The 27,833-nt window shown below is 43.1% G+C and overlaps 1 protein-coding gene across 2 annotated transcripts; it reads right to left on the reverse strand.

Moving 5' to 3' along the window:
* YWHAZ (tyrosine 3-monooxygenase/tryptophan 5-monooxygenase activation protein zeta) lies at positions 1-27,590 on the reverse strand. 2 transcript variants are annotated; one of them, XM_002710718.5, is made up of 6 exons: positions 27,450-27,590; positions 24,372-24,676; positions 6,909-7,032; positions 6,320-6,483; positions 6,133-6,228; positions 1-2,133 (listed from the first exon to the last, which is right to left on the reverse strand). In XM_002710718.5, exons 2-6 carry the CDS (start codon positions 24,663-24,665, stop codon positions 2,074-2,076), a joined length of 738 nt encoding a protein of 245 aa, XP_002710764.1. In that variant the 5' UTR covers positions 24,666-24,676; positions 27,450-27,590; the 3' UTR covers positions 1-2,073. The 2 variants fall into 2 exon arrangements, with proteins under 2 accessions (XP_002710764.1, XP_069931473.1); XM_070075372.1 differs by lacking the exon at positions 27,450-27,590 and adding an exon at positions 26,730-26,775.
* Positions 27,591-27,833: the final 243 nt, after the last annotated feature.

Consider the following 27,833-nt stretch of genomic DNA (forward strand, 5'->3'; position numbering starts at 1 on the left):
CTCCATTGCACTTTTATTTGATGTAATATTTGGGATAATTATCCAAAAGGGCCGGTAATTCCCAATTTAATGAGGTCAAAATAAAACAAGCAACAAAACAGTGTTTGGGATTTCAGTTTCTTACCCTTATCATCAACACTCACTGCCTCCCATCATCAATATTTATTGAGCATTTACAGTGTACTAGGCACAATAGAACATACAGAAAACATTGTCCCTGCTCTGGAGGAGCTTACATTCTAAAAGAAAAAAAAATACACCTCTTTTAAAATGGCATTTTTGTTTGGTGTTTTCTGCAAAGTACTGAGGAAATATTTGACAGGGTGAGCTTTGAGTATAACTCAGCCCCACGGTTATTAGAGAAGAGAGGAGAAGAGGAGAGATTTTAAAGGCAGACAATGACAGACCATTCAGGATAGGTAGAGTTACAGAGAGATAAACACAATCGCATCAACCGAGGAGAGACTGGCTGCAGTCGGAGGCTGAGGGGAGAGCGTGGGATCTGAGACAGAGTGGAGCCGGGAAGATCATGCACGGCACGTGCACGGCCACGAAGCAGGAATGGCTGGTGACGAGACAGAAGGCTTACAAAGGAAGGTGCTCTTGGGCACCTGACACACTAAAGAAGTAGAGGATCAAAATCAAAGGCAAGCTTTAAGAGTAACAAGGAATTCTTAAAAACCAAAAGTCATTTGGAAGCACAAAACTCACAGTTAATGCTACCCAATGTCATGATGTGCCAAGAGCATCGTGGCTGCCTAAGTCAGAAAATGCCACACACCAAAATCTTAATGGGACACATCGCTTTTTTCCAATTAACCTCCCCCCCTACCCCTAGGAAATTTTTTTCCTTTTCTGGGGGGGTAGGAGAGGAGAGGGGAATATTAGTTGGGAATGGTAGTCATTTTAGTTGTACTTTTGCTACTATGATAAACTCTGCATTTCAAACTTGGTAAAAGCCCATTAGCTGCCAAGAGGGAATAAGGAATAAATTTCCAAAAATGTACAATTTCTTTTAGCGAAGTTTCAGAACCAAAAGACTAATTTACATGAAAAGCTGTAGAGAAAGTAGTTGAAAAGTCCATTCATAAAACTTTTATTCCACTTACATGAACTTAATACACGTGTTCTTAACAATTATGCTTGGATTGTTCATGAAAATTTCCTAAGACATTAAACAAAGCTAGCCGTCATCTCAAGTTATTTCCCTGTTAACTATTTTTACAGCACATGCATGTTAGGCAAGTATCAAAAAAAAATCACAAAAGCAAAAAAAAAATCTAAAAAAGTTAAATACATGGGTTTTGTTTTACTGCTGTGCTTGATACACATGAAATAATGGATATCAAGCAATTCATTTTTACTGCATCTTTACTTTTACATTTGTTCTTAGGTTGCCTAAAACATTTAAATACAAATAAAATGAGTGTAGCAAAAATAATGAAAGCAAACAGCAGGTAACTTTACAAATAATGGAATGTGAACCGTTTCTGCCCTTATCCAGAGTGACTGGGGTCCCGACTTTGTCTAAAGGAACACGCCCTGCAGCTGCAGCCCAAGGTGTGCACACTGAGACAGCATCCCGCACGTCCACACGGCTCGACACGGAACAGCCTTGGGCTACCAGTTTCTCCCACAGCCGTCTAAGTGCTCCAAACCTTAAAGTACCCACAATAACTACACCTGTGACTGGAACAATTATCCCTTTTATTCCCCACCAGGACAAACCAATGTGCAGGCAGTTTTGTTTAGACACGGAAGCAGTTTTAACACTGGCCCTTGTGAAGCCACAATGTACCAAAAGTACTATGCCAAACATTTATAACTTGTATAAAAATTCCACATCCCCATATTGGCCACCTCAAGATGAAAACAGATAACTCCCTAATGTTAACTGGCTCTACTCCCCTAATATTAAACATAAAAACCACATGGGAAATATAGAAATTCAAATAGAAGTAACATAAACCTGTCATAAATCGTAAACAAAAAAACTATTTGTGGGACAGCATGGATGACAAATGGTCTACTGTGTAAATTTGAGAATGAGGCAGACAAACATCAGAAGGCCGGTTAGTTCTCCCCTCCTTCTCCTGCTTCAGCTTCATCTCCTTGGGTGTCCGATGTCCACAACTGGTAAAAAGAAGGAAAGATTTTTCAGTTTGGAATAAAAAGGGAAACAACTTTCATATATCTGCCAAGGTACCAGAATATGACCATGTGTTTTCATTGGAAGGCATTTTTTTTAAAAATTCATTTATTTATTTTGAAGGTCAAAGTTACAGAGAGAGATAGAGATTGATCTTCCAATCTGCTGGTTCATTCCCTAGATGGCTGCCAACGGCCAGGGCTCAGGTGCAGCTGGACAAGGCCAAAGCCAGGAGCTTCATCCAGCTCTCCCACATAGGCGGCAGGGGCCCAAACACTTGGGCCATCTTCCCTGGCTTTTCCCAGACCATTAGCAGGGAGCTGAATCAGAAGCGAAGTAGCCAGAACTTGAACAGGACTTGAACTTTGATGCCAGTGTCACAGGCAGCAGCTCTACCTGTTACACAACAGTGCTGGGCCCAGATGACATTCTTAAAAGATAGCTTTCTCTCTAATAAAAAGCAAACATAGCCCGTAAGATAGAAAGCTTCAACAGGCCAGCGTTATAGTGCAGTGGTAAAGGCACCGCCTGCAGTGCGGCATCCTATATGGGTGCCGGTTTGTGTCCCAGCTGCTCCACTTCCCATCTCTATGCTCTGCTATAGCCTGGGAGAGCACTGGAAGATGGCCCAAGTCCTTGGGCCCTTGCACCCACACGGAAGACCCAGAAGGAGCAACTGGCTCCTAGCTGAAGATCAGCACAACTCCAGCCATTGCAGCCATCTGGGGAGTGAACTAGTGGACAGGAGACCTCTCTCTCTGCCTCTCCTTCTCTCTCCGTGTAACTCTGAGTAACTCTGACTTTCAAATAAATCAATCAATCTTTAAAAAAAAAAAAAAAAAAAAAAGAAAGCTTCAAGATTCAAAACACTTCAATAAAATACTGTACATAAACAGCAAAGCTACCTTTACATACAAAGATACAAGGAAACTGGTTAACTACAGAAGAGAAAGTACAAGAAATCACAAGCCAGTAAAAAATCATTGACTGTTAATAGCTACCAGAATATCGCAGTGAGACAACTAAACCATAATCATCTAATTTGACCCCTGCTCAAGGAACTGAAAGATGACTACTCTCCCCTGATAGGGCTCAGACGGACTCTCACTCCAGAGAAAATCCTACATATGTGAAATTCAAGTCATCATCAACCACTGAGCGCAACTACAAATTCAGCTTTTCTTATAATTTTAGCTTAGGAAAACATATCTTTATCTATCTGATTCAAAGTAAATGCACAAAAGAAAAATAGTATAATTAAAACCAAACTTTCTTATAGGTAAAACCAAAAGTTGTCCCATAGTGGTAGGATTGTAGATTCTATCCATTTTTTTTTTAATTAACCTACCAGTTTAGCAATAGGCTAAAACACAGTTTTAAATTACTTGGCACCTGCCGAATGTGTAGGACAAGGATGGAGTTCTTGGTTCCTGGCTTTAGCCTGGTCCAAACCTGGCTACTGTAGGCTTTTTGGGAATGAACCAGTGGATAGAAAACTGATCAATCTCTCCCTCTATCACTCTGCTTTTCAAATAAGTAAATAAATATACAAATAGTTTTTTAAAAAAGTACTTTACAGTGGTTATCAGAGATAATTTAAATGTTAACTCAAGGTAATCTTAAATTTCATTTGACTTACACACTGAAAAGGGTGGGGAGAAAACCCTGCAAAGTACTTTCTTTTCCCAAATCATCTGTAACTTCATTTGTTTACTAATTAAATATATGTATAGCCTGGAAAGAAGACTAATGTTCAAATTCACAAAACTAATGGCCAGTTGGAGACTGCAAGTCCTATTAAACAAGGGGTTTTGTGAGTCAACAGGAAATTGTCTCTAATGTGTCTTTCTAGTTCTACTCTTAAAGGACGCTAGAAATTCTCCATATAAACATGTAAGGATTTGATACAGGGCATTTCTCTTTCCAGGGTGACGTGATGATGATCAACCAGATTCAGATTCAAGTACAAATTAGGCTTTGGCGAAATTCTTTACTTAACAGATAATCAACCTGTAATGATTAGTGATGAGAATACAACAATTAAGTCTTAGGCTCCACCTTTTCAATGTCATCTCAAGGGGCTGGCATCCAACACTGGCGCGCAGACTGGAACCCTGACTCTTGGGTTCGGCCCAGATCAGCCCTGGCTGTTGTGGCCGTTTTGAGTGAACTAGTGCATGGAAGGTCTTTTTCTTTCTTTCTTTTTTTTATTTTAATTAACTTTTATTTCTACCCCTGCAAAGAAACTTTTTACAAACTTCATGTATTCCATAAGCACAATTTTAGGAATATAGTGATGATCTTTCTCTTTCCCTCTGTCATTCTACCTTTTAAATAAAAAAAAAGTTTTTAAAAATGAGCAAGATTACTAGCTTAAAAAATAAAATTCTTAATAATTCTTCTCCAGACAAGTTTTACTCTAGAATATAGAACTGTTCTTCTACAGAATATTGGCAGTGGACTAGCATGAAGTTGGAAAACTTTAAAGGTATAATAGCCCCCAAGACAAATGGCCCTAAAGCTAACAAACCCGTATCAACAATAATAACAATTGTCGCTCCCCCTCTTCGTGGAGGAACGACACAGGACCCTGCGCTGTTCTTTTGTCTGCTCGGCCCTCCCCAGGTTTGCTGCTGGTTCTTCCCGGGTTGGCTACCATCGCTTCCACCTCCGTGGAAGGGCGGTTCCCCCTAGCCACTTTCCCCACTTCCGTGGGGGAGCGGCACACCGCCGGCCGGCTCTCTCGGGGGCTGCACAGGTGTTCCTTCAGATAGATGTTCCCGGTGCATGTTGTCTCTCTCCTCCTTTATAGTCCTCTTCCACCAATCCCAACTCTGCTACCCACACGCCGAGTACGCTGCTCTCCTCCAATCAGGAGCAGGTCCTGCTGTTTATTGGTTGAACTGGAGGCAGCTGTGTAGAAGCTGTCTCCTCCTCTCCCAGCGCCATATTGTGGGAGAGCAGATGCATAGAATAAGTCTTAATTCCAGTAACTTAGTCTAGTCCGAGTTGCTCCCCACAACAATCACCAATCCCTACCTCTTTACCTGACACATAGCAGATGCCTGGCCATTTTTTCACTTAAGCCTCAAAACTTTAAATTTAGTATTTATCTGAAGGAGAAGAATGGGAAAACCTTAGCAGCCAAGGACACATGTAAACCAACTGTCACATTGGGCTTCATTTATCAAACTACTTTTAGAAAATTGGAATTTAGGGGCTGGCACTGTGGCAGAGGGGCTTAAGCCACTGTCTTCGATGCTGGCATTCTATAAGTGGTGGTTCAAGTCCTGTCTGCTCCACTTTCAAATCGAGCTCACCGCAAATGTGCCTGGGAAAGCAGCAGAAGATGGCCCAAGTCCTTGGGCGCCTGACACCATGTGAGACACAGATGAAGCTCCTGGCCCCTGGCTTCAGCCTGGCCCAGCCCTAACCATTGCAGTCATTTGGGGAGCAAACCAATAGACAGAAGATCATTCAATTGCTCTCCGAATTTCAACGTGATTTAACATTATTAAAGAATTACTATTTTTTTTTGGAGTGATAACATCATTAATATCTTTTTAAAATCTGGATTATAACAAAAAGATCATGATCTCCCATAAATTAGCCATTTTAAAATCAGAAACCAGGCAAAACAATTTCCACTCACATTTTGTAGAGCATTTTGTGTCTAAAATTGAAAGAATGAGGGACTTAAAATGAAAAATAAACAGCCTATGTGAATTAAGTCCAAAACCATGAATCACAAAATTATTTTGAGAATTAAAATTTTCACAACAGACTTGCAACTAATCAAAGGAATGCAGTACATTTTTATCTCTTCATGTAATATTTCAGTTTATAGAAGGGAGTTTTCTTCTTCATATGGTTTTAATAGTAGATAGGATAATCTACCTAGTAAAAAAAAGGTCAGAAATATTCCTTGTAGTAAAATAACAATCTTTTCAGCATGAGTCATCAATGATATGCCATGTACTTACTGTCAAGTTGTCTCTCAGTAACTGCATTATTAGCGTGCTGTCTTTGTATGATTCTTCACTTAACGTATCAAGTTCAGCAATGGCTTCATCAAAAGCCTATGTTAAAAAAAGAAGTGTTTCAGTGCTCAAATAATAAAATGTAATAATAAAGCTTGCTAACTGTCCACATAATAGGTAAAATACATACTGTCTTTGCAAGAGAGCAGGCTTTCTCTGGGGAATTCAGAATCTCGTAATAGAACACAGAGAAGTTAAGGGCCAGACCCAATCTGATAGGATGCGTTGGTTGCATTTCCTTTTTGCTGATTTCAAAAGCTTCTTGGTATGCTTGTTGTGACTGATCCACAATCCCTGAGTAATAAAACACACTGAAATGTACTTAAAAAGTCTGTACTTCATTCTCACCCCTCAAATCAAATCTTTCATTGAATATTCCTGAGATACCACACTGGCCACTGGTTAATTTCAAGATCAAATCAGTGTAATCTCATTATTGCTACATTGTTTTAAACCAGTTTTGCTATGGCCACTATTTCTTAAACTGAAGAAACATCCTGTATGCAAAGCTGGCTTCCCAGAAAGTATACATTTCAGAACACTAGTAACAGGCTGTAAATACATATCCTCAGGACTCCAGAAAGCCCAACAGCATTATGGCTCCTTACTAGTACCTCTAACCAATTAACAACATCAACAAAAATTTGCACTTCAAAGAGACAGCTTCCACACTAGGTTATTTTACAGAAATCCAAACAACAGGTTTGAGAACACCATACCCTTCTTGTCATCACCAGCAGCAACCTCAGCCAGGTAACGGTAGTAGTCTCCTTTCATTTTCAAATAGAAGACTTTGCTCTCTGCTTGTGAAGCATTAGGGATCAAGAACTTTTCCAAAAGAGACTAAAGAAGAAAAGAAACAGATGTTATCTATTCACATTCTGATTTCAATGAACAGGAATAGCATGATAGTCCCTATTCAAAGTTCGATTTTTCCTTACCAAATTAAGCCTGGTAGGATTGTGAGATTTGTAGATCTACTGAGTAGACCTTCAGCCTCACAAAAGTGATTTTTAGCTGGTAAGCCATGTTTAGAGATTATAAACAGGTAAAACTGAACCATCCTGTAACTGTCAAAAATTATAAACTAATATTGCAAACATTCCCACTTCCTCCTGCTAACACAAGTATATTCAATTTTCAAGTAACCTCAGACCCAGATAAATCAATTCTTACAAGGAAAAAAGTTATGATTTTTGGTTTCTGAAATTCTAGAAGGTGGTAACCAAGCAGTTTAATACATAGAGCACCTACTTAACATGCAAAATAGTGTGTGACAATGCTTTCCAATATTAACTTCGTCCCAGTGGTGGGTGCGTAGATAGTGAACAAGCTTTAACCCAGTCTCTCCACTTCCACAATTCAAGCTGGACATCCAGATGAAGTGGCAGTTGGGCCAAGTCACACAGTTTTGGAAGGAGCTGGAAGTGTGGTAAACCTGAAAAGGTGCTTTCTCTCTATCAGAAACTATTACACCACACTCATCCCTTCACATTCAAAGTTCTCTTAGCTGTGGAAGTGTTCTGCCCGTCCAACACCATGTGCTTCACCATCTATGGTCACTCTTTGAACAAATGCCTCCAACAGCAGGAGAGAGCTGCATTTCCAACAGTATGCAGGCCTTCTTAGGAGCAAGGTACAGACAGGCACTGGCAAATCAGACACTACCCAGAATAGGCGAGAACGGTGAGAACGAGAGAAACTTTCATAGCAACGAAGACAGAACATGAATGGCTCCAAAAGACACCAGCTAAATTAGCTAGAGAAAAATTTCTGTTCAACATGGAAATCAACTACAAGTGGCCCACAATTGGTATTGGATGACCAACTATTCAGACTAAAGTGTCAAGTTTCCTCTTCTCAAAAGCTTATAAGGAGAAACAAGGATCATTTGGGTATTTTGTAGAGGAAGTTCATAAATTGTGTGGTCTTTTCCAACTCTGAGGGAAAATACAGAGTTTACTGGATTAAGTTAATTAATATATGAAAGAGGTGATCAAATAAGTTGATTTGTCAAACTGGCCAAAGAGTAATAAAGACCAATTGTCTAGATTTGGAAAGAGGCAAATGTAGGAAAGATGGAAATAAGTACCAACATCAGAAAACTGCAGGCATACAGAAAATCAGGGGGAAGAGTAGAAAACAGAACTTGTGCCAGTGTGAGTCCCGACTGCTCCATTTCTGATCCAACTCCCTGCTGATGGCCTGCAAAAGCAGAAGATGGCCCAAGTGCTAGGGCCCCTGCATCTGCATGGGAGACTAAGAAGCTCCTGACTCCTGGCTTGGATCAGTACAGCTCTGGCCATTGTGGCCTTTTGGGGAGTGAACCAGCAGATGAAAGACCTCTTTCTGTCTCTCCCTCTCTGTACGTCTGCCTCAAGTAAAATAATCAATCTTTAAGGAAAAAAAAAAAAAAAAGAATCTGAATTAAAAAGACAGGGTGGTAGTAAGCACAGCATTACATAAAGTATGAGTACTAGTCAAAGGTATTCAAGTTGTAAAATTTTTCATGTAACACAGTACATTAACTTTTTTTTTTAAAGGAAAGAGAGAAGGTAGTCATTTTTTAAAAATTTATTTATTTGAGAGGTAGAGTTACAGACAGTGAGAGGGAGAGACAGAGAGAAAGGTCTTCCTTCCCTTGGTTTACTCCCCAAATGGCTGCTACAGCCAAAGCTACGCCAAATGGCCATGCGGGTGCAGGGTCCCAAGCACTTGGCCATCCTCCACTGCCCTCTCGGGCCACAGCAGAGAGCTGGACTGGAAGAGGAGCAACCGGGACTAGAACCCAGTGCCCATATGGGATGCCAGCGCCGCAGGCATCCTGATTAACCTGATGCGCCACCATGCCGGCCCCAATAAATCCTTTTTAAAAAAATTTTGGAAAAATGGAATTCAAAAGTTTATTTTGTTGCAAAACGACTTTGAAATTCATGCAGTTTTTTATTATGTACATTTTCCATGAGCTTACTACTTTTTTTTTTTCATTTATCTACTTCTATTTAAAAAAAATTTTTTTTTGATTCATTGAAAGGCAGAGTTAGAGAGATAGGAGGGGAGAGAGAGAATGAAAGCGCTTCCGTCTGCTGATGGGCCAGGCCAAAGCTGGGAGAGCCCGGAGCTTATTAGAGGTCTCCCACATTGGTGCTGGGGTCCAAGCACTTGAGCCATCTTTTCCCAGGCCATTAGCAGGGAGCTGGGTCAGAAATAGAGCAGCCAGGACTTGAACCGGTGCCCATATGGGATGCCAGTGTCACAGGCAGAGGTTTAACCTGCTACGCCCGCCACAATTCCAGCCCCTCCATGAAGCTTTTGAAGATACTACATAATAAGAGTGGGGGCAGGGAGGGAACATTTATTTTGAAGTAAATAGAATAATATAAAATTACTCAATGAAGTTATATTTTAGCAAAATTCATGCAGTCTAACACTGTACCTTTAGTCTAGTGCTTGCATATTAAGATATTTTTAACTTTTGTTTGATGTGAAAATCCTTTGGATTTGAATAGGACAGTTAATGGGGGCTGGCTCTACCTGTCAAATACATAAATAAAATCTTAAAAAAAAAAAAAAGCTGTTTTCTTTAAAAAAAAAAAGGGGGGGGGATTTATTTTTTACTTGAAAAAGGCAGAGTGACAATGAGAGGGCGAGCAGGAGGAACAGGGAGCAAGAGAGCCAGAGACAGATAACAGATCTTCTGGTTCACTCTCCAAATGGTTGCAACAGCCAGGGCTGAGCCAGGCTGAAGCTGAGAGCTGGGAATTTCATTTAGGTCTCCCATGTGCGGTGCAGGGACCCAAGCACATGGGCCATCTTCCATAGCTGTCCCAGGCCTTTAGCAGAGAGCTGGATCAGAGGTGGAGCAGCCAGGACTTGAACTGATGCCTACGTGGGATGCCAGCATAGCAGGAAGCAGCTTAATCCACAGCACTGCCAACACTGACCCCAACCGAACCTCCTGAAGTATCCTCATAACTTACGATTTTTTTTTTTTTTTTGACAGGCAGAGTGGACAGTGAGAAAGAGAGACAGAGATAAAGGTCTTCCTTTGCCGTTGGTTCACCCTCCAATGGCCGCCGCGGCCGGCGCACCGCGCTGATCCGATGGCAGGAGCCAGGTACTTCTGGTCTCCCATGGGGTGCAGGGCCCAAGTACTCGGGTCATCCTCCACTGCACTCCCTGGCCACAGCAGAGAGCTGGCCTGGAAGAGGGGCAACCGGGACAGAATCCGGCGCCCCGACCGGGACTAGAACCCGGTGTGCCGGCGCCGCAAGGTGGAGGATTAGCCTAGTGAGCCGCGGCGCCAGCCATAACTTACGATTTTTAATAATTCCACTCAAAGATATTACAGTTAAAAATATCAAAGATTACTTTGTTCAATTAGAGTTCATGCTTATTGACACAGCTCTTGACAGAATAGGAATTACTCACTGGATGCTTGGGTATATGCAAATATAACTTGACATTCAAAAATCTGCTTTAGTGCTCCTGTATGCTCACAATTCTACTACCTCATTCTGGGCTCCTTAATCTACAATTTATGTAACTTGGAAAAGTGGCTGAATAATGCAAAAAAGGCTATGAAAGCCTCGTTTTTCTGTCCATAAAACTAGAGCAGGTGCACGGTGCAGTGGCTGAGACACTACCTGGGACTACCTGACACTACCCCCGACTCCTTTCAGAGTGCCTGGTAACGGAAACCTGGCGAGCGAGCAGAGCTCAGGGACTTCCGTCCCTGTTACCTACAAAGGAGACAACTTGCACTGCGTTCCAGCTTCCTGGCTTCAGCCTGGCTTTGTCCTAGCTGTTGTAGGCATTTGGGGAATTAACAGTAGAGGAGGAAGACCTCTCTCTGCCTTTCAAGTAAAATAAATAAAAGACAAAAAAAAAAAAAAAAAAAAAAAAAAAAGTAACGTAAGATTAAGTCATGTAAAATGATAAAAAAGATACCCTGTGTTCCACTTCTGATCCAGCTGTTTGCTATTGTGTCTGGAAAAGCAGCACAAGATGGCCCAAGTGCTTGGGCCCTTGCACCCACATGGGAGACCTCAAAGAAGTTCCTGGCTCCGGACTCCAGTCTGGCCCAGCTCCAGCCATTGCAGCCATTTGGGGAGTTAACCAGCAAAGAGAAAATCTCTCTCACCCTCCTGGATTCTCTCTGTAACTCTGCCTTTCAAATAACAAATACATCTTAAAGAAAGAAAAAAAGGAACAGTCTGGTACATGCAGCATGTAAACTTATGAAACTGTCACTACGTTACAGTGACAGTTTGAGCCCCAACTGCTTGGGTTCCAATCCAATCTAGCTTCCTGCTAATGCGCCTGGGAAAGCAGCAGATGGCAAGTATTTGGGCCCTTGCCACCCACATTGGAGACCCAGAGTTCCTGGCTTCTGGCTTTGGCTTGTCCCAGCCTTGGTTATTGCAGGTATTCTGGGATTGAACCAGTGGATAGATCTTTCTTCTCTGACTCTCCTCTCTTTTACTTTATGTTTCAAATACATTAATCCTTTTAAAAAATAAAGCAACCCCTGCACTGCACTGTATACCTTAAATATATGTATTTGTCAATCATACCTCAATAAAGAAAAAAAAACTCTCCTAAATCTTATTCAATACCTAGTTGAATGCAATGTCTCCCTCTGTGAATATTAACTCTCTCAAACTATTCAGTTTCATTTACATACAGAACTTGTGACTAAAAAAGAGGGGAAAAAGGGATATATATATATATCCATTTCTGTTACACATAAAAGAACACTTATGAAGATTAAAAATATAGCAGTACCTGCTAATACAAGGACACTTCAAAAAATCTGTGACAGGTATAATTAAAGGATGAGTTTATTTTGGTGAAAAACTGAGACCCATGCACTCAGGGTTTCTGCTTCAAAAAGTTCAAGGAGGGGCAGAGTTTGGCACAGCAGTGGAGGTGCCACTTAGGAGGCCTGCGTTCCACACTGGAGCGCCTACTGGGCGTCCCAGCCCTTCTGCTCCCCGCTAACGAGCACCCTAAGAAACAGCCGATGATGCTTCAAATACCTGAGCCACTACCACAACTGTGGGAGACCCAGACTGGGCTCAGGCTCCCGGCTTTAGTCTGGCCCAGCTCTGGCTGTGTCAGGCATTCAGGCAGTGAACCAGAAGATGGAAAAATCTATTTCTCTCTCTCTGCCTTGCAAAAAAAAAAATGAAGAATAATTTTTAAAAAACTTTTTAAAGTTCATGGAAAATGTTATGAAAAACTATAGATAAGATTTCATGATGCTTTGCACTAAAATAAACTTATCTTTAGTTCTATTTTTAAAAAAAACTTTCTGATGTCTTGTCAGGGAATAAGAAGATATTTATTAAAGAATGCGTGTGGGTACCAACTTTCAGAATCTAATCTTCAAGCATAGAATTGTTCTCAGCAAAATAAATTCCCATAAGTACAAACAAAGGACTAACAAGAGATTATCTCTGAGGAGGCAAAATGAGGTCATGATAGGTTTATTTTTTCATTCTGTATCCTATGTTCTATCACATCTAATTATCCAGAGCAAATATTCAAAATACACTTTTTAGTGTTGTATCTTTCATTTTACAAAACACATGCATTCTTAACCTACATCTAAAAAGACATGTTTTGTTCATCTTAGCACTCAAATATTAAGTCAACTGTATTTGTTCACAATTCAAATAGCTTCATTTTAAATAAAAAAGAAATAAGAACAATCTTTGGCAAGTTAATGAGACAGTTTTATTAGCTTGCCATCCTAAAGACTTTGTCAAATAGTCTTCATAATCAAGAGTTCATCACTTTACCAAATTAAAATAATGGGGTAGGCACAGTAGGTTAACCAGGTTTGAGTTCCTGACTCTTGGCTTCAGCTTGGTCCAGCCCTAGCTATTGAGGCTAGGAGTACGGAGTGAATCAGTGGATGGAAGATCTTGTTCTGTCACTCTGCCTTTCAAATAAATAAATCTAAAAACAGGCAAAATGTTTGCTGATATAGACTATTATACTGTGACTATGTTACATTTGGAGAACCAGGTGAAGGATATATGAAGGTACTTCAAAAAATTAATGGAAAATTGAATGTTTATTTTGGTGGGAAAAAATTGGAAACCATGCACATTTTTCTAGTAATGAAATTTCCAAGAACTTTCTGAATGTCTTTTGTATAGGATTACCGGTGAAGTTTGCTGTTTATCCTCACATCCTTTTGTGTTCAGGTGTCTTTCAAATGACCTTACTGGGCTGGTATTACTTTCGTATTTAGGAGAGAAATGGGATAAAAACAGTGATGCACCCGCAAACAGGAAGGGTGGAAAAAAGTTCTCACTCCTCATCTTAAGTATTTCACCAACTGGTCATAACAGTAAGTCTAATTTCTGTGGCCAGCACTGTGGCTTAGCAGGTAATGCTGCTGCCTGAAGTGCTGGCATCCCACATGGGCACCGGTTTGAGTCCCGGCTGCTCCACTTCGGATCCAGCTCTCTAAGAGGGAGCAGCTGATGGCTCAAGTGCTTGTGGTCCCTGCCACCCACTTGGCAGACCAAGATGAACTACCACAGGTATTTGGGGGGCAAACCAGTGAAAGTTATGTCTGTCTCTGCCTTTCAAAGAAATAAAATAACATTTTAAACATGAAAAGGCTAGGGAGTCAGTGCTGTGGTGCAGTAAAGCCCTGGCTTGAAGCACCGGCATCCCATATGGGTGCTGGTTCGAGTCTCAGCTGCTCCACTTCCCATCCAGCTCTCTGCTACAGCCTGGGAAAGCAGCAGAAGATGGCTCAAGTCCTTGGGCCCCTGCACCTACATGGGAGACCTGGAAGAAGCTCTTGGCTCCTGGCTTCAGATCAGTGCAGCTCCAGCCGTTGCGGCCATCTGGGGAGTGAACCAGTGGATGGAAGACCTCTCTCTCTGTCTCTACCTCTCTGTTACTCTTTCAAATAAATAAAATCTTAAAAAAAAAAAAAAAAAAAAAGGCTAGGCTCAATGTTCCTCAACCCTGAAAATTCAATGATTCTATAAAAAAAACTTATTCCAATATTTAGTTTTAAAACACACAAAATACTCTACTTCATTCTATAGACACACTGAGCCTTTTATCATTCCTACTTCTCCTGAAAAAGTCTAAAAAAGAAAGCAGGCACAGAATCCATTTATTTGCTGCAATAAGGGTGCACCAAATGGAGGTCAGCCTCTTACTCCCCCTTGTGGTTAGAGTGCCTTCCATTCTTCTGGAATCACAACTTCTTGAGTTGCTTCCATCCAACAGACTAGAAAAGTGCTCCACCAAAAATGTTAACAGCATCAGCTGGTGAAAAAACTAATTTAGTAGGTACTTACAGACTTGTACTTTAGACTCCTTACCTTTCTATGCAGTTTTTGGACCACCAGAGTAAATTAAATTGTAAACTATGTTTTAGAAAAAGGTGACACACAGGAAGGGACATAGAGTTTAATTTCTGGGGCCAGCGCTACGGTGCAGAGGGATAAGGTGCTATCAACGATGCCAGCAGCCCATATTGCAGCACTGGAACAAGTCCCAGCTGCTCTGCTTCCCATGCAGCAACTTGCTCAAGTACTGGTTGTTCCATATCCGATCCAGCTCTCTGCTAATGCACCTGGGAAAGCAATGGAAAATGGCCCAAATGCTTAGGCCCCTGCATCCATGTGGGAGACCCAGATGATTGGCTCCCTGGCTTTGGATCAGGTCAGCTCTGGCCACTGTGACTATTTGGGGAGTGAACCAGCAGATGAAAGATCTCTCTTAGTTTCTAACAAATCTTAAAAAAAAAATTAACAAAGGATAGAGGGTGAATGAGGATTCTAACCCATCAGTTAACTGAATACATTTTTCAACAAAATATGACTAGTCTTCTCCATTCCACTTCTTGTTACCAACAAATACAATAAGCAAAATTTTAAAAACTTTTTGCAGGGCTGGCGCTGTAGCACAGTGGGTTAACGCCCTGGCCTGAAGCGCCTGCATCCCATATGGACACTAGTTCGAGGCCGGGCTGCTCTACTTCCCAACCAGTTCTCTGCTGTGGCCTGGGAAGGCAGTCGAAGATGGCCCAAGTGCTTGGGGCCCTGCACCCGCGTGGGAGACCCAGAAGAAGCTCCTGGTTCCTAGCTTCGGATGGGCGCAGCTCCAGCTGTTGTGGCCAATTGGGGAGTGAACCATAGGATGGAAAACCTCTCTCTCCCTCTCTCTGCCTTTCCTCTCTCTGTGTGACTCTTTCAAATAAATAAATAAATAAATAAATCTCCTTTTGCCATCTTTCTGTGCCACCACAATGGTGACCATGAACATCCTGGCTGATCCTCATCAACAAAGCCAGAAAGCAAGCAAATTCCAGGCTCTTATGAAGCCATGCTCCAAAGTCGTCAGGTTTGTAACTGTATGATGAAGTGTGGTTACACTGGTACATCCGGAATCACTGATGATCACAGAGCTAGGAAAACTGTGAACCTCACAGGCTACACAAGAGTGGAGCACTCAGCCTGAGCTGGCATGGAACTGATCGAGAAAAATGGCAGAATACTCTGCTCCAATTCCTCTAGTCTGGTGCCATTGTACTGACTACCTCAGCTGGTGTCATGGCCCAAGAAGCAAGGCAAAAACCACACAAGAGGGAAAACCCTGGGGTTCTTTTTCTACAGATATAATACATGCGTACAAATCACAGCCTCCACGGACTGGGCTGCTTCAAAAAACAAATATATCAAAAGTCAGCCTCAAATCCCAGGAGTAATTTCTGTTAAATGTAGTTGTTCCCTAGTTGTTGCCCAGAATGAAACAAAATCCAAACACAACTAGAAAGCCTGGGATGTCCTCAGATATGCTTTTGAAAAATAAAGTGGGTTAAAAAGAACAAAAAGAGAATTACATGCCTTTGGCGCATTATGACAGCAAAATAATCCTAGGAGAGAATCAATGTTTTAAAACATTTAAAAACAAATCTGGGGCAGGCATTTAGCCTAGCAGATAAACCACTGGCTAGGTCACCTGTGTCCCATAGAGTAGTATTTGGGTTCAACTCCTGGTCCTGATTCCAACTAACTTTACTTTTTTAGAAAAGATTTATCTATATAAGAGGCAGAGTTACAGAAAGAGGGAGAGACATCAAGAAAGAGATCTTCTGATGTACTTTGCTTTGAAGAGTGGAGAGAACTTCCACTTTGCGTATGGCCCTGTCTAAACACTGACAGAGTTTGTGGACTCAAAAGGCTTCCATAGGCTTGGCAGCTCATGTCAAGAGCCTCGGGTGATCACTGACGTCATAAGTAAGAGTGTCAATTGTTAAATCAACAACAGGAGTCATGTGCACTTACTCCTCATGTTGGATCTCCATCCTTAATGAGTTGTACTATGAGAATTAACGGTAAAACTGGTTCCCAAACAGTACTTTATACTTTGTGTTTGTGTGGGTGCAAATTGTGGAAATCTTTACTTAGTACAGAGTTGGTCTTCTGTATATAAAGTTAATAAAACCACTATATTCCTAAAGTTGAACCTATGAAATTTGTATTCATTAAATAAAAGCAAGAAAGCAAGAGACCTTCCATTTGCTAATTCACTACTCACATACACTCAAAATGACCAGGGCTGAGTCAGGCTGAAGCCAGGAGCCTGGAACTCCATATCCAGGTTTCCCATGTGGGTAGAAGCCCAAGTACTTGGGCCATCTCCCACAGCTTTCCCGTGAACATTAGCAGGGAGCTGGATTGGATATGGAACAGCCAAGATAATCGGTGCCTATACAGGATGCTGGCATTGCAGGCAGTGGCTTACCCCACTTCGCTACAGCACTAGGTTCTTCCAGCATTCTTTAAATGTGGACACTGAGACAGCAGTGATGCCTCAAGTAGCTGGGTTTCTGTTACCCATGTGGGAGCCATGGATTCAGTTTCCAGCTCCTGGAGTCCCACTCTGCAAGCACAGCCATTGTAGCCAACTGGGGAGTCAATCAGCAGATGGGAGCTCTATCTCTCAAGTAAATTAAAAACAGAAAGAAACCCAAAACATAACCCCTAAGAATAAGTATTCTGACCCACATGAGGGTTTCCTGCTTCCTCTCTCTTAGAGTCCATTTTTATAGTTGGCACCAACCTTGGCCCAGGTTGAAGTTTTTAATCAAACTTTTGTTTGGTTAAAATAGCTCACTTTGTGGAGTATTTTCAAACTTGTACATGGGTCCTTGTGTATGTGAACTCCCTAGTAGGATTCTATTTCATCATACCCTTCTTAAAAAGGGTTGAACACAGCTCTCCCATGTCCATCCAATTTGCAGGACTTCTCCCCCTCTCAGATATTCTGTTTTATTATTTGTGTCTGCTTTCCTTACTAGGTTGTCAAGATTGAAAAGCAGGGCCTTTTAATACTGTAGCAGAGGGCTTATAACACTGCAGGTGAGTCCATAAACACACAAATACAAAGACTTTTGCAGTTTGTTATAATTCTCCTAAATGTAATTTCAAAAGCTTATGAATCACTCCACAGTGAAGTGATGATGTCACGGAGTTCCTAAGCAGGTAAACAATAACACTTGCTATTTTATACACTGTGGAGATGTGTTAACTGAACAAATTTTCAAAACATGCTACATGCAGATACTATTAATCCCATTTTGAAGACATGGAAACCAGTCACAGAGATGTTAATACAACTTTCCCAAAGCCAGTGCATCTGAAATCCAACCAAGAATTCTATATAACGTTATTATCCACCTCAACTAAGGTGGTACACACTTTAGTTTCCCTTACTTTTAGAAACAGAATGCAGGAATATTCTTCAAATTTTATCCTTGTGACCCAATTAAACAGTCTGATAAGTCTCTTCTATCAGATGGAACAACCAATAGGAAAGATGGAAGAGAAAGTCATTACTCTCAGCATGATCACTTCGGGATGTCATTTCCAAACATCTTCTGGACACAGTACTAGATTACTCATCAAAATGTTAAACTGGGAACCTGCTTCTTCTGGGTGCCCTACAGCCTGCCTATGAGATACTGTCATCAAGTGTAAATGCCACAGGCAAGATCACATTTTAAGTAGTATTTAGGGGTGGGAATTTCACCAACTGTCTCTGGTTGAGTGTGAGTGTGCTCCATGTATGTCATTCTAAACTCTGGGCAACATTGTTTTAAGCAGCAAAAAAAAATTATGAGATAATAATTCATGGGTTTTCAGTTACCAAGCACATATTTCTTAGTAAAGCATTTGTAATTAATAAGAAACACTCAACTCATGGGTTGGTTGGTAGCACAACTAATTTTAAAACTTTTAGATCCCCAAACCAGTTTACAAGTTTGGAATGATCTTCACTAAACTCTTCCTGTCCCCCAACCTATCTTTTTGGGGTGGAGGATATGGGTAGGCCTTTTAATTAGCATAAAGATTTACGGAACGCTTCTCCAGTGTCATTGCCCTCTGAGAGACCTCTGCCCACTTAGTTGTCAACAAATGTGTGAGTATTGTACCCCAAAAAGGTTACCTGCTTTAATAACTCAAATAAATGAAAGTCCATTATAACAAATAGTGGACACTCCCTATAATTAAGTACAATAGGATATAGGGAATTACTGACTAGAAACTATAGTGCATAGAAAATACACCCAGTAAAATGGTAACTAAATTACTGTGGCCAAGCAGGCTGTTCCTCTCATGTCAAATTCAAACTGATGCCACCTAAAAATACTAAGTATATCAAATTCCTTCAGGACACTTTACAGTTAAATACCACAAACACCAATCGTCCCACTTGCAAGGAGAACAAAGGAATGCAGTTATTTGTCTAATGTGGAAAATGACTTAGAATTCAGTATTAAATAAATAAATTCCAAATGATAATAATGAAACAGAAACCCCCAGGGGCCCGGCTCTGTGGCACAGTGGGTAAAGCCGCTGCCTGCAGTGCAGGCATCCCATATGGGTGCTGGTTCAAGTTCCAGTTGCTCCACTTCTGATCCAGCTCTCTGCTATGGCATGGGAAAAACAGTAGAAGATGGCCTAATTTCTTGGGCCCTTGCATCCATGTGGGAGACCCAGAAGAAGCTCCTGGCTTCAGATCGGCTCAGCTCTGGTCATTGTGGCCAACTGAGGAGTGAACTAGCAGATGGAAGACCTTTCTCTCTCCCTCTCCTTCTCTGTGTAACACTGACTTCCAAAAAAAAAAAAAAATATATATATATATATATATATATATATATATAAATCTTTAAAGAAAAAAGAAACCCCAGGCCAAAAAGCTGGGAAGATGTAATGGTACACATCAGGGACAGGTTTCATGTAGAAGATTTGGGCAAGGATCTAGCAAATGGACAGGATAAAAGCAATGGTTTTACTCCACTTCCAATGCAGCTCCTTGTTAATGCACCTGGGAAAGCAACGGAGGATGGCCCAGGTCCTTGGGCTCCTAAACCCACGGGGGAGACCTGGAAGAAGCTCCTGGCTCCTGGCTTTGCATCAGTTCAGCCGAGGCCACTATGGCCATTTGAGGATTGAATCAGTGGACGGAAGACCTTTGTCTCTCCCTCAAATAAACCAGCACCTTCATTTCTGTGCCACCAATCTCAACGGTAACCTTCAAAAGTTGCTCCTAATGCTTAATATGAAATCAAGGCCTTTAACTTTGCTTACAAAATGTGATATATATATAAAAAGAACTGGTGATTTAAGGCTAAGATGTTAAAATGATGCCAAGCTAAGATTCTTGTTATAACCTTTTCCATCTTCTCATTAAAATTTCATGCGTTTTGGGGCCGGCACCGTGGCACCGGCATCCCATATGGGTGCCAGTTTGAAACCCAGCTGATTCACTTCTGATCCGGCTCCCTACTAAGGTGCCTGGGAAAGCAGCAGAGGATGACCCAAGTCCTTGGGCGCCTACACACATTGGAGACCTGAAAGAAGCTACTGGCTTCTGGCTTCAAATCGGTGCAGCTCTGGCCACTGCAGCCATTTGGGGAGTGAACCAGTGGATGGAAGACCTCTCTCTCTCTCTCTCTCCCTGTCGTTCTTCAACTACCTTAAAAAAAAAAAAAATTAAACAAGGGGAAAGAATAGAAGTAGCAAGGGCAAATGAAAGACTACCATCAGCAGTAAAAGGATGTAAGATTTTGTCCACTGAGGCCGGTGCTGTGGTGTAGCAGGTAAAGACACCACCTGCAGTGCTGGCATCCCATATGGGCGCGGGTTTGAATCCCAGCAGCTCCACTTCCAATCCAGCTCTCTGCTATGGCCTGGGAAAACAGTAGAAGATGGCCCAAGTCCTTGGGCCCCTGCACCAGCATGGGAGACCCAGAAGAAGCTCCAGGCTCCTGATCAGCACAGCTTCGGCCACTGCGGCCATCTAGGGAGTGAACCAACAGATGGAAGACCTCTCTCTCTCTGCCTCTCCTTCTCTCTCTGTGTAACTCTGACTTTCAAATAAATCTTTTTTTAAAAAAAGATTTGGTCCATTAAAATTAGATCAATTTTTACCCTTGCAACATCACTTTCTTATTTGACAAGGCACAAGCATAATTCTGAAGACAACCCATGGGGAGCATATCATAAAAGGAACATCAGCATGAATCTGTAAATGGACGATAACTATTGACCTCAGCCACACAGCAAAGTTTGCAATCGGAAAAAAAATTAAAATAGGCAATTTCAAAACAAAGATAACTCTGGCACTGAGCATACTGAAATTGATGGCAATGCTCAGTACCCTAAAAACTTAGCCACTGTCTATGCTAAACCTAGAGCTGTCATAGTAAAGTAAAGCAACATATGGGAACCAGGAAAAAAATCACAATAGGGATCCCAGGAATCTGATCTTAATAAAAAGGAGAAAAATCAATCTAAAGAACACCACCAGATTACCAGATCAAATTTTCAAAACTACCAAATCATAAAGAGCTCTTATTTTTTTAATGAAAACTATTTTTGCATGTATCTTACCAAGAGGCAAAATTTGATGTTGGTTCCATTTCTTGTTTTCTGCAATCTTTAGATGTCACCATTCTACTTAGCTGATAGCATTACAGCAGAACCTCTGCATGATCTGACTGGTACCCGTCTCTCCTAATTTTATCTCTTAGAAAAGCACTGAAAAAGGCTCTTAAATGCAGCAATGCTTCCTGCCCACTCCCATGTTCTGACAGAATGATCTGGAATGGAACAAACCTTAATTTGCTGGATCAGCCACGTTACACTTAACTAAGAGGGCACCCTGGTTCTTCATTCCTGGGAAGACACTGGTGACGCGCACAACATGGACTAAATGTGTGAGTCCAGTAGGCTTTCCAGCCACTCTCAGGAATGCCCTTCAACTTCTACCAGCAATTACATGCTTACAAGAATCTGCCATTTGTCTCCAAAACTATGCCATTATTCTGGCTGTTATTACTATTCTAGGCCATAATTGCTTGAATATTCTATCATCTAATGAATTATAATTATGATGATATGGATGAACAACTAAAACTAGGACAAGTTTATTATCTAGGATTCTAAGCTGAATGCAAGAAAATAGCCAATTATTTAAAGACCGAGGCATAAGTTAACATATTCAGACTAGAGAGGACCTAAAACCTGCCTGGTTTCCTATCTTGCTGTTGCTCAATGGCAGTTCTGTGGGCTAGAGATAAAAATCAGTGCCAGGCAGCCACACCTTTAAACTACCCTAGGCAAATAAAACTGTAGAACAGCACAATAAAACACAACTCAGTTTAACTGAATCACTATTACAGTCACTGATCACTCAAGTACTGTTGCCAACTGTTAGAAAGGCGAGATGCACATTTTTACTGCTTCCTCTCTAGGTCACCTATAGAGAGGGAGACACTCTGCCTAGTAAGAAGTGGTTGGAACATTTTTAAATGAAACCTTTAAAAAACCAAGGTCTCTACAAATACTAAAATTTTGCGAATTAAAACACAAAAAAAGCCTTGAAAAATTAGCAATGCTGCTAACCTAGGTGTATTATCCTCTTTCCCAGAAATCCTTCTGCTCATTTATTTTACAAACACTTGAGCATCTACTATGTCCTGAACTACACAAACATCGCTAAGAGAGCCCTGAGAGGACAAGGATGGAAGCAAAGCTTGTTGAGAATTCTCCAAAATCTGTATGATAAGGAAATTAGAATTTCATTTATTTAAACTGCTAAAGTAGAAATTTCAGGTAGACTGTGTGAGAAACCAGTGCTACTCCAGAGGAGGAGAGGAGCATGAGTAGTGACAGTACCCACCGCCTTACTAACTGTAACAAGTTACCTAGAGATGAGTGGGCCCTCTCCATGGCTCAATGCAATACTGGGAAGCAAAGTTAAAACTGTATAGTCTTTCCCTAGGGAAATGCCTCACGATGCAGAAAGTTTTTCTATTATTTTGTGTGTACAAAGCATGCAGATACCTACCTGGAATTTGCAAACAAGCTTGTTAGCAGAAGGTAAAGTTATCACATTCTCTTTCATTCCTAAGATTGACTTTTGTCTTAAAGAAAATTAGAATTTGAAACATTCTTTTTGAAACCAAAATAAAAATGACTGGTTTTACCAGGTTTGTAAGCGGGAGAAAAACACCAGACTGAACAAAATTCAGTGACACATGCAAGATACTAGCTACTAAGAGAAGCAGGAAGAAAAAACCCAACACATTTCTATTACAGAAACATAGCAGTTTCAAATTTCAGACATTCTTAATACCTATCTAAGCAAACTGTAAGACTTGTAAGGAGGTCATTCCTTTTTTCATATTAAAATAAATGACAGCTGTCATTGTAAAGATTTCAAATAAGCAAACCAAAAAGAATACACCCAAGACAGATGCCACATGAGATGCTGTGATTGTGAGCTCACATTAACTAGGATAAAACATATCACATTCCTTTAAAAGACAACCTGAAAAAAAAAATACCGCTTGAAAATATTCAGTTTAGGAAGTGACGCTATTCCTAGTATAGACTACTGTAAAGGAATCCTATCATCACAATTTCAACAAAAACCATAAACCTATGGCCACATCAGAAATAATCCCGCACTGCTCACTCTAGTACTTCTGTGAACAAGCTCAGAAAGTACTGTACTGGAATTTCTACGAGTCACAGATTCAGTAACCTGTCCAGAGAATGAGAGATACTGTTCCATTTTCTACATAGCCCTGCCATATTAGGGCCTGATATAAGTGTAGCCATTTACACTTTAAACTCCTAGTTCGTTAAACTCCTAGTTTCTAAAACTCCTAGTTCGTTAAAAAAGTATTCATGTGTTGGATCATCTATTCATTTATCAAACTTGTCTGGAAGACATTAAAATTAACCAAAAAGCATCGTTTAAATCTTTTAAGCTTTTAGAGAAGTACTAACACTCAAAATCAAGTCTGAGTTATCTAGAACCTTTCTTCTTGGTGTCAGTGTTCAAACTTGACTTGTAATACTTAAATATTGGGAAGAGGCAGAAGCAAACAGCTTGTGGATGGGTGACTCATCACATTAACATCATAGTGGCTAATCCAGAGTGAGTCCCCTGTCATCTCTTACATAAAACAAGATATGTAAAAATTCCTCTATCTACATATATACATAAGATAGTTCTAGAACCACAAAAATGCCAACCAGGGTGAAAAGGCAGTATTACTATCAGTCTGTGTCTTCAATCAGTACAAAATAAATTATCAAAGCTTATTAGTCTTTAGTAAAATCGATTCAAAAAGTAATCGTTATTGCATTTCTTTTTTTTTTTTTTTTAAGATTTACTTATTTACTTGAAAGTTAGAGTTACACAGAAAGATTAAGAGAGAAAAAAAGACACCTTCCATCCACTGGCTCACTCCCCAGATGGCTGCAACAGCCAGCTGGTGAGGGAGTCAGGAGCTTCTTCAAATCTCCCATGTGGGCACAGGGGCCCAAGCACTTGAGCCATCTTCCACTGCTTTCCCAGGCAAACCAGCAGGGAGCCGGATGTGAAGTGGAGCAGCCAGGTCTCCAACTGGCGCCCACAAGGGATGCCTGCGTTGCAGACAGCAGTTTGATGGCTATGCCACAACGCAGGCCCCTATTTTATCTTTTACACAAAATCATCTAGTTGTTTTCAATTTTAGTTAAAAAGAGAAGTAAAACCAAAGAAAGGTGTGAGTAACATTGATACACATTACAGTAATTCTACATTATAATAAAAAAAAGACAAAGTTTTGTCCTCACCAGTACATCATTGCAGATATCTCTTAGCTCGGTCTCAATTTTCTCTCTGTATTCTCGAGCCATCTGCTGTTTTTTCTCAGCACCTTCGGTCTTTTGCTCAATACTTGAGACGACCCTCCAAGATGACCTGCGGGCTCCTACGACATTTTTATAGGCTACCGAGAGAAGATTCCTCTCCTCGTTAGATAACTCAGCTCCTTGCTCGGTCACAGACTTCATGCAAGCTGCCATGTCATCATACCGCTCGGCCTGCTCAGCCAGTTTGGCCTTCTGCACCAGCTCATTTTTATCCATGACTGGATGTTCTGCAGGAGGAAAAAAAAAAAAAGAAAAAACAACAACAGTATTTAGACATTTTTCTCTCCCATCAAAATAAAGAGAATGAAAATTCTACCTGTGGTAAGTAAGTTATATCAACACTTCAAACCTAGTGTCTGTGAAAGACTGTTCACTGGAGGAATTCAAATGCAGCCTCACAAAAGGATGGTCACGACAGGGAAAAAAAAACTCACAACAACAATGGAGAGGGAAATTCACAGCAAGGAACACCAGTTTTGCACATTTGGTCAAAAGGCTGCCTTTTAAAATTACCCCTTATCTCACTTGACCAAAAATCTCTATCATGAGACCCAAAATTAGAACAGCTTCTCCTCCTTCATGAAAACAAGGCAAACAAAGAACAGTGCCACTACCGTCATCCCTATCTCCAGAACCACAGTCCATGTCTTTTTTCTTTCCTAATACTTACTCTGATCAGGGATGATTAAATTTAGTTGGTGTCACTCCCACCCAATATAGCAACATTTGCCAGCTGATCACAGCATGACAATTTCTGGAACACACAAATTGCTCATTCTTAAAATATTCTGAATATAAAGCCATCACCAAGGATCACTCTCTAACTGACCCTAAGGCCTCCTTTATACCTTCTTATGTGCATACATGCTTCACAAAGTGGCCCAAGGGTCCCTTTCATTTCAATTCCATCCGAGAGCAGTAAAATTCATCACATTGGAAGCATCTGCGTTTCCAATGTCCCCGTTCCAGTTTCAAAATAGAATTACTGCACCGCTTCTAGTACTCACAATTTAATGAGATGTTATCACTCAAGCTGCCCTTTCCCCTAGCTCTCCTTCCCTCATTTAAGGTTCCCCGTACTTTTCAGGTTACCTCCACTGCATTTATCTTATAAGATAGCCTTTCAGACGGTGCTCAACAGCAGAGAAAGGTACTACACCGTACTGTGATACCACAGAACAAAGGATTTAAAAGCACACACAGAGCCTGAAATGAAATGTACTATTAGATTAAAACGGGGGACGGAAGGGCCACTGTCATCTCCCAGGGGAACTGACTTCCCAATATCTCATTCTTTATCTTCCCAGGGAAACCCCACCATACTGCTTAAAAACTCAAAAGGAAACTGGCCAGAGCGTATGCGAGGAGGGCCATCTCAATGTGCAAAATAGTTAACATTTATCATCGAACATTTCTTCTCGGTTCTTCAAAAATAACCCTTCCCATAAAATCGCCAAACATTTTCTGCTTAATATTGCTTCTAAAGAAAAATGGCTTAAAACCAATACAAAGGTTTTCCTCTACAACCCCTCCGGGACAAGGGGAAGTGGATTAGGTTTCTCGGAGTAACTAGTGCTCCAAGGCCTCGCCTCTATATGGAGATGACTCGCCGCACCCATTTAACCCTTCCGCGGCGTCAGGCGTCGGGGAGGGTGCAACGCAAACCCGCAGACCGTGACTTTAAAGTGCAAAGCCTCCGTGCGCGCAATCCGCAACCACCCCTCCTCCTAGGCCCCGCCCAAGCCGGTGCCTTCGCACAAGTCGCCGACTCTCCCTCTTTGTCATGGCGGATCTGTGTCAAGGAGCCCAACCTACCGCCGAGTGTTAACCCCCCGCCCAGAGCAGGAGGGCGGAGCAGCCCGCGCCCCCGCCCAAGTGGAGGGGGGCGCCCGACCCGGGGACCGAGACGCCAGCACCGCCCGCAGAAGCGGAACCACTACCAGCTCGGCCGCGGACACACCCCGCTCTCCCACCCCGCGTCTTCCCCGCCACCGATGCCCATCCAGAGTCCAAGGACCCGACAGCTGCAGCAGGTGGGGGAGGGGGCGGAGAGCCACACCCAGCCCGGCGAGGCCACCACCGGCTGTTACGCTCGGGGCCCGCAAAGCAGGATCAGGGCCCCTGGTTCCAGCCCGGGGGGGGGGGGGGGGGGGCCGGAGAGCGAGAGCAGCCGAGCGCCGTCTCCCCCACCTCCCCTACCCGACCTGGGCCCGGAGCTCCCCCGCGCCACCCCCGCCCCACCACAAGTAGAAAAGAACCAGTCCCCTCCCCCATCCCAACCGGGAAAATTCAAGTCCTTCCTCCCGCCGCCGCCGCCGCCGGTCCCGGGCCGGCCCCTCCCCACGCCGGCTGGCCCTCGGCGGCCTCGCCCTGCCCGACGTGGGGCAGCGCCGAGCGCGGCGGCCCGGTCCCCGCGGCCCCGGCCCCTCCCGGCCGCGCCGCGCCCCGGGTGGGGGAGGGCGATCGCACCGCGGGGCGCGGAGGCTGCGCCCGGGAGCGGGGGAGGGGGCGAGCCGGGGAACCGGATCGGGGAGGGGGCGGCCTCACCTGCGCCACTGCAATGCCCGCCGCGGCCGCCAAGTCATTCTCCCGGGCGGAAGCGGGGACGCACGGGCCAGGGTGGGGACGGAACGCGGCCGGGGCGCCTCGGCCGCGCCTCGGCAGCCGTGGGGAGCCGGCGGCCGGGGGATCCCCGGGGATCTCGTGTCGGGGGCGCCTTTCCCATCCCCCCCCACACACCCGGGGGATCCAGAGAGGGGAGCGGGCGCCGATCGGGGCCGAGGCACTGGCCCGGAAACATGTAGCCGGAGGCGGCCGCAAGCCGCCCGCCCGAGTCCTGCGGAAGAGAAGCCGCCGCCCGTGTCTGCCTGAGGAGACTCCGCCTCAGCTCCGCGCCGCTACCGCCCGACGGCCGGGCCGATGGGGCCGCGGAGGCGAGGTCGGCTCCCAAGCCTTCCGAGGGCCGGCCGGGGGCGAGGCGGCTGCGGCCGGGTCCCTTACCTGTGTCCGGAGTAGGAGCCGACAGACGGACGGAGGCTCACCGGGCTCTGGGCGGCGGCGGAGAGGCTGAGACTCTGTCCCTGAATCTCGCTGCTCACAGGCTACAGCCGCTCCGCAGACACGGGGTTTCCTCCAATCACCAGCCCCGGCAGCAGGGGCACCACACGCACGATGACGTCAAACGCTGCTATGGCAACCGTTGATTGGTGCCCACAGCTCCGGGGGCCTTAGCGCAACCGCCGCTCCCCGGCGCGCGCCCTACCCGCCCGCGCTAGAGGGCGAGCGAAGGAGCGCGCGTCCTCGCCCCGCGACCGGCGCTCGGCTTCCACCTTGTCTACTCGTTCCCCGAGTGCGCCTGGGCAGGAAGCTGCTGTACTTCCCTCC

Source organism: Oryctolagus cuniculus, chromosome 6, assembly GCF_964237555.1.
Source record: "Oryctolagus cuniculus chromosome 6, mOryCun1.1, whole genome shotgun sequence".
Classification (NCBI taxonomy): Eukaryota; Metazoa; Chordata; class Mammalia; order Lagomorpha; family Leporidae; genus Oryctolagus; species Oryctolagus cuniculus.